Here is a 7,373-nt window from a genome sequence, read left to right as displayed (position 1 = left end):
ACTTCAAATTCATTAGGAGGAAAGCAAACGTGGTTACCCTACTTTAGATAGTCTCCGATCCCCACATTACATGACGTCCCGGCCAGTATTGCTTTCCCTCTTCCTATTCAAATGGGTGGATACTACTTTAGAAATCTATTTTGTACTTGAGAGAACTTAGTTTGAATTCTATGAGTGACTGATTTGCTTTCCCTCACTCAATCGACCAAACTGGGAATTAGTTCTATAGCAAGTTCAAATTGTCGAAACTTGTGAAGTTGCCTTAGGGTATTAACGAAGAGCCAAATATCATAATTACGATAAATTCCAAAACAAAATATTATTTTTTAAATATTTTCCAGTATGCCTAGTGTTATATTAGTACATTTTTCCAACTTTAAGAGCATATGCTCGTCTCCTTAAAAAAAAAGAGCATACGGTCGTCGATTAATAAGTAGACATCTACTAACTGCAGAAAACATACTGTTTATTAGAAAATTTCTCAAAATAGATGTTCTAAAATGTGTGTGGGTTATGATACATTTTACAGAGAGGGTCTTTTCAGACCTCTAATATACAGAGAACGGCGTTGGAGCTGTGGGAATTCATTTGTGTGCTCAAATCCAAACTCAAGCTCGTACTATTTGAGTTCGGAAGTTATAAATTGCAATGACTATTAACATTACAACAACATGGTGCTCACAAATCAGTTTTGATGATACAACTCTGATCGATATCTCCTGCTTGCTCTGATGGCCGTGTTATTTATTTCCTGCACGTATTGAAGTATCAGAAGTGGCAGTTTAAACAACATCTAGAAAAAGTTCATTAACGAGTATACAATTATATCAATCATCTTTTTTCTTTTTTGTTTTTTGTTTTTAAGAAAAATTGGTATCCGGCTCAAGGACCGAGTAATCTGAGGGGGGCCAATCCCACCGTTCACTAGCAGGGGCCCCCATTTAAAGCCAGGGAAAAGCTTGGTTATATCAATCATCTTTGTAAGTTGCAACAAGGATTGATCAAATCCAATTAAAATGGCCAGCCACGTAACATACATGACAAGGGATGAGAAGAAAGGTGTGTATGATACAATTGAGAGAATACCATATACCAAATAGTAATACTATCAAGTACTTAAACTAAATTTGTTAGTAGTTATTATATGTATGCTGCTGAGCTTCAATATGTGTCTAACACCTAAGAGGATAGCATGAGATAGACATAGTAAACTAACACGTTTGGAGCGATTCTTTTCCCTGAATTTTTCGAAGGCTTAAATATGTTATTCGTCCCTGCAAATAGGGGTCGCTTAAAATTTCGTCCCTGCAATTGCTAATTCTTTTTTTTTGCCCCTGCAAAGTTTAATCAGTTAAAAATTCGTCCTTTGACCCAGTTAATCACTGCCACATCAGCAATTTACGAAAAATGGCATGGGAATTGACGAAAATACCCCTGGCTTTTTTTTTCCAGATTTTTCCCGAATTTTTTTTTACAGTTTTTTCAGTATTAATTTTACCATTTTTTTGTCCGAAATTTTTTATGATTTTTAATTATTTTTTCAGATTTTTTTTAATTTAAAAAAAATTTCAAAATTTCAAAAAAAAAAATTTAAGGAAAAAAAATAAGTCAGGGGTATTTTCGTCAATTCCCATGCCATTTTTGGTAAATTGCTGACGCGGCAGTGATTAACTGGGTCAAAACTGATTAAACTTTGCAGGGGCAAAAAAAAAGGATTAGCGATTGCAGGGACGAAATTTTAAGCGACCCCTATTTGCAGGGACGAATAACATATTTAAGCCTTTTTCGAATTTACTATTCTCTTTGTTTGTAATTTGAGTTCACAATGGGAACCACAAAACCATCTTACCATTATTTAATCAAAAGGGGTGTTTCATTTTATCTCTTCATGGTATACATGAAAACTTTACTGCTTTGATTTCAATAAAAGAAATTCTACGAGGAGATGATCAGCATAGGAAACATACCAAGGAAGTTTAAAAGTATCTTTCCACCATCCTTGTTTTGAGCAATTCGCAACAATTTTGTCCAACCGGGCAATGACCTGAGAAAATGTTGGTCTGACCTCAGGTTCTGGATCCCAGCATTCCTCAATCAACCTGCATACACCATGATAGTTAGACAGCTTCTAAACGAAAGTCTCACTTCAATTGAAGACCTAATTTTTAGTTTGAATTACTAACTCTTTCAAATCCGGAGGATAACTTTTTGTTTTGATCTTGAATTGTGGTCTCTTCCCTTCTAAACACATCAGTTTCAAAGCTTCCTCTGCGGGCTTGGGATGGAAGGGCGGTATACCCTCTATCATCTGTGTCATAAGAATTTAAAAAAAAAAAAAAATTAATCAATTAATGTACCACCAATATATGAAGACCAAAGTGATACTAAATGCATTTGGAAAAACTACAAAAAGCATGATTATAAACTTGGTCCCAGCTAAGAAGAGCACTGAATAGCCCTGTACGCAAAACAACACATTAAACGTACGAAAAAATCAAGACAATGTTATCGTCCAGTTTCCTGTCATGTCCCCCGGCATCTAACCCTAGCCTCATTTCCGTTCTGAGTATCAATTCATGACCTTGGTCCTTGGCTTTAATAGCACTTGTAATTGAGTGCACACAAGCCAAAGTACCAGAGCTAACAGCCATGACACAACCTTTTCCGCTTCAGTGCATTAAACAAAGCATTTAAATTCATGAGCCTAGTGAAGGCACAATAGAGGCCTAGAGCCATAAAAACTAGAATCTCACAATAAAACACAATTTTAAAAACTGGTGAATATGAGGTATGAAACATCATAACAATATTATGGGTGTTGCATTAAATAGGTACCTCGTATACAATGAGACCAAAAGAATACGCGTCCACACTTCTATCAAATACATCACCTCTGTAAATCTCTGGTGCCACGTACAAGCCTACAAATAAATACAGCCAAATGATCAATTGAACCATGAAAGATATTTTTGGTGACTCTAATCTTAAAATATTCTTATAAGACTAAGTAACAACACAAATCTCTTAATTTTCCTAAAATGCCTATCCCTTTTCTGTCTTTTTTTTCTTTCAGAATGATAGTCCCTCCTTATGCAACTTACCAAAGTTTAATTATATATTGTCAGATCACTGATGATACCTTCTAAATCAATTCATATACTACTCCAAATAAAAGTCATACTGTCGGCAAGATAGAGAAATCAACAGTGTGCATTTTTTTTTCTTGTTACTTGCATTTGTTGTCCCAAAGGACTTCAATTTTGAAACAGAATGAGTATTGAACTACCAATAAAGGAAAAACACACAAGTGCTGATTTATTTGTAAGAAAATCACTAAACATTGAAGGCCGTTTCAATTGTTGTAATCAATACAATATGCTTGTTATTAGAAAGAATGCAGTTTTCTACAGAAAAGATTAATATGTCCTGCACTGAATTTTATCGGTTGTGAAAACTTATGTTAAGTTCGTTTGACTTTTCACTTTGGTAAATTGCACTTTGTCATCCCTTCCAAAAATATATCATCCATGGTCAATTCTCATAATGTAAATGATGATAAACGAGGAATGGTTAGCAAGATGCATTCTGTCTCACGTAGACAATTAATACTCAAAACAGCAAAACCATATGACCCTTTACAGCTCCACCAAATGGAGAAAAAATAATGTTCATGGTCGAAATCAACAAGGCCCAAATGATGGGCCATCCCACAAAATTTCACTCTCTAACCCTCTCCTACCCCGACCAAGCCAACTCCAAGCCCCTGCAAGTTTTGACCTAGAAGTCAAAGCAGATATCGAGCTAAAGATGCAACTGGATCTAATATACGAAAAGTAGATGTACTGTCTATTTTATCATTTTCATAGTTTAATCGGAGTTGAGGGCAGTTAATAAAAGTTGTTAGCTCAAATATTAACATGTATGCTTAATTCATGCTTGAAAAGGACATTCTTGTTTTACTCACAAATCTTGTTTGTATGTTAAACATCCAGTTAGAATTAAACTGAACCTTAATGTAAAAAAAGTAGATACTGAAGAATGAAAAACCAAAATCAATTTGTAAGGAGATGAAGTCCAATTAAAGAAATGGAAATACATAAAAGCTTACTTGAAGGGTCAATGTTGGCCTCAGGCTGTTCTAACAATGCTTTGTCAGGTGTTATTAGTGAAAATCTCACAGTGCCAAATCCAGCTACCTTCAGTTGACCTCCATTATCCAGCAAAATATTTCTGGCACCTTACCGAAATTTCGTATATTAAAGGAACAGTAAATGAGAAAATATAATTTAAAATACACTGATAAGTAATACCAGATTGTATTAAGTGGTCTTACTTTGGCTTTAAATCACAGTGGATAATAGGATCTGGCTTGCATTCATGAAGATAATTCATGCCCCTGCTAACAATAAATTTAGATAACTTTTATAAACAACCCAGACGAATGTTCAATAAATTTATAATTATTGGTGCATTATAAACTAGAAAGCTAAGGAACAACAAAGGTGCCCTTTTTTAAATCAATGACCATATAAGAGATCATAAATATTAGAAAAGGACGTCAACGATTTTCTAAAGATATGTTCACAAAGATTCCACCCAGCATATATGCTTAAAATGGTAACTTGCCTAGCAATATCAAGAGAAAACCGTAGAACTTTTGATGGGGACAAACGCCCTTTCTTTTGAATATAACCTGTTAAGTCACCCTGAAAAATAAACATCAATATGAGCAATGAAATGTTAATCATATACTACTTAATCATATAATACAACACTGAAAATACCAACTCTGTTTCTCATTTTACTAAAATTTACCAGCTCTCATGCTCCTCCTTATCAGCACAGGCTCTCTCTCATCCCCCTCACCCACCAAAAACAAAAAAATGATCCCTTTGCAGAGAGAAACAGAGGTTAAGGTTACCTTAGCATGGTACTCTCGAACAATCATCATAGGTATGTTTTGGGTGACAGCTCCAACAAACTGGACCACATTAGGATGTCGCACCTTTTCCAATAGTGTGAGCTCGTGTTTGAAAATATTTCTGAGTAATTTTAGAAATGGTCAAAATTTAGTGCCGTGGTTTAGTAGTAAATTATAAAAACTAGCAGCAATTCACACCATTCTTGACCAAAAATCAAAGTGAGAAGTAGTGAGTGATACGCGCATTGAGACAAAAACTTAACCAAGAAGCATCAAACAATCTGATTAAGTGGCATGAAAAATATCATACAAACATGTTCAATAGCTGAGGTGTATACATACATGGTATCAGGATTTGAATAACTGTCCTTATCAAGTATCTTCACCGCAACCTTTGTGCCATTCCATTTAGCTACTTGATATGTCCCCTGCAAGTAGATTGATCAAATAAGAGTGAAGAACCACAGCCAGTAATTTTAATATGTACCATAACTTACTTAATAGTATCACATGTTTATATAATCTCATTTCCATAAAACATTAACAAATTTCATTATACACAGAACATCAGCACACTAAGCACAAAGTATTACCACTTCAATATTTCACTTGAAAGAAAATCAAACAACAGACATTAATAAGAAATTAAAAGAAGCGTACCGTTGAAATACCATCACTCTTCCGAACCTGTAGTTCTAACGGATTGAGTTCATATTCAGGAACTTCACGAGGATTTGCAACAGTCATTGGAGTCTTCCTGGTTTTCTAACCACATCAAAGATTATTAATCAGCAAGTCTCCAAATTCAACAATGCATCATATTTTCATATTAATAATTTACATAAACATTCAAAGAAAGAGGTACTGTACCGGCACTTTTGCTCCACGCGCCTTCAACATATAATAAACTTCTGTATTTCCATAATATTTAGCATCAGCCGCTGCCTGCAAAGTGCGAAATTGTAAATTCACACATCATCCATCCATAAACAAATAAAATAAAATAAAAACCAACTTGAAGACTTTCTTCCCTCTCTTATTATCTTATCGAACAGTATAGTATAGTTTTAAATTGTGGTCAGCAACTGCAATCGCTAGATGAAGATTAAACCGTAAGTAATTGCAGCTGTATCGACTACATTTGCTGCTAACATTTTACGACAACATCAAAATTTGCAGCGTAATTGCGACAACAGCTTAATTTTTTTTTTGAAATAATCATGATTGTGATTTCTTTTTCTTAATTTAGAACAATGACAGTGAAAGTGGGTAAATAAAAACAAAAGAATTCAAATAATAATATGATCACGAGCTATTTGACTAATTCAACATAATTATAATTGTGAGAATTATAGGTAGATAAGAACAAAGAATTTAAATTAAATATTAATATGATAAAGACTCACGAGCTAATTGACTAATTCAAAATAATCAGAAACAGTTAGAACAATAATTGTTTAAGTGAAATTACCGTACTACCCCAACGATCACGAGCATCAAGATTGGCCTTACGGCTGAGCAAAAGCTTCGCAACATCAACATGTCCTTCACAAGCAGCGATATGAAGAGCAGTGCGGCCATCAAGATCAATGCTATTAACATCAATCCCTTCGTTAAGCAAATCTTCAACTCCTTTAACATCCCCACGGCACGCCATGAACAAAAGCTGCATGGTGGAGTCGAGATTCTCCGGTACGGTGAGTTCCACCTGGTCTTGATCATCGCCAGGACTCCGTCGGATCGGGTCTAGCGATGATTGACGACCAAAGCTGAATCGGAGATTGTTCCGACGTGGATCGAGCGATGCTTGACGTGTGAATTGACGGCTGAGAGTTTTGCGTAAGGAGCCGGAGGAGAATTGGCGCGAGATGCCGCGCTTTAGTTGCGCGGCAATGTTTTCCATGGTGGAGAGATCCAAATCTAACGACGGAGGAACCTCTCTACATAATTGCATAAATACATGAAATCAATCGATCATAAATACATAAACATATAAACAAATAAATAAATAAATAATGAATTATTCTATTGATGTTATTCAGCCGGTGTCGTTTCGATTCGTTGAATTTTTGTTGTTAGATGTTGATGATGATGACTTACCAAAGAAACGAGGCATGGGAATGAGAATACAGCGAAGAAACTCTATCCCACGCATTTGCGGGAAAAAAGCCGTTTATGTCTCTTTGTTATTTGTTTTCTTTTTTGCCAAATGCGATGCGGGTTCGTGTTTTTGCCGCTATTAGATTTAGAGAGAGAGAAGATTGATTGCTTGGTGTAATAACATGATAGGTGGTTGTTGGTTTTTGATAGTTGACTTAAGTCAAGTCACTATGGGTATGCGCTTTTATTTATATTTAATTCTTCGGAAATTAAAAAGTTAGGAAACTTGATTTTTTTTATTTGATTATGGATAATATTAGTAATAATGAGTGGATCTATTTGTATTTAATAT

General features: G+C 35.0%; 1 protein-coding gene across 1 annotated transcript; it reads right to left on the bottom strand.

The window, feature by feature from the left end:
* Window positions 1–445: 445 nt before the first annotated feature.
* LOC146933449 (integrin-linked protein kinase 1-like) lies at window positions 446–7,137 on the bottom strand. The gene is made up of 13 exons (XM_085705230.1): window positions 7,022–7,137; window positions 6,393–6,861; window positions 5,792–5,866; window positions 5,582–5,686; window positions 5,264–5,349; window positions 4,922–5,042; window positions 4,627–4,706; window positions 4,334–4,396; window positions 4,109–4,230; window positions 2,836–2,921; window positions 2,184–2,308; window positions 1,968–2,099; window positions 446–751 (listed from the first exon to the last, which is right to left on the bottom strand). Exons 2-13 carry the CDS (start codon window positions 6,822–6,824, stop codon window positions 745–747), a joined length of 1,434 nt encoding a protein of 477 aa, XP_085561356.1. The 5' UTR covers window positions 6,825–6,861; window positions 7,022–7,137; the 3' UTR covers window positions 446–744.
* Between the last annotated feature and the right edge of the window lie 236 nt (window positions 7,138–7,373).

The sequence above is a fragment of the Medicago sativa genome, chromosome 4 (genome assembly GCF_051527215.1).
Source record: "Medicago sativa cultivar Bolivia chromosome 4, Bolivia_mono, whole genome shotgun sequence".
Taxonomy (NCBI): Eukaryota; Viridiplantae; Streptophyta; class Magnoliopsida; order Fabales; family Fabaceae; genus Medicago; species Medicago sativa.
Note: the sequence above shows the minus strand (reverse complement) of the source record. Positions and strands in the feature narration are given on the sequence as shown.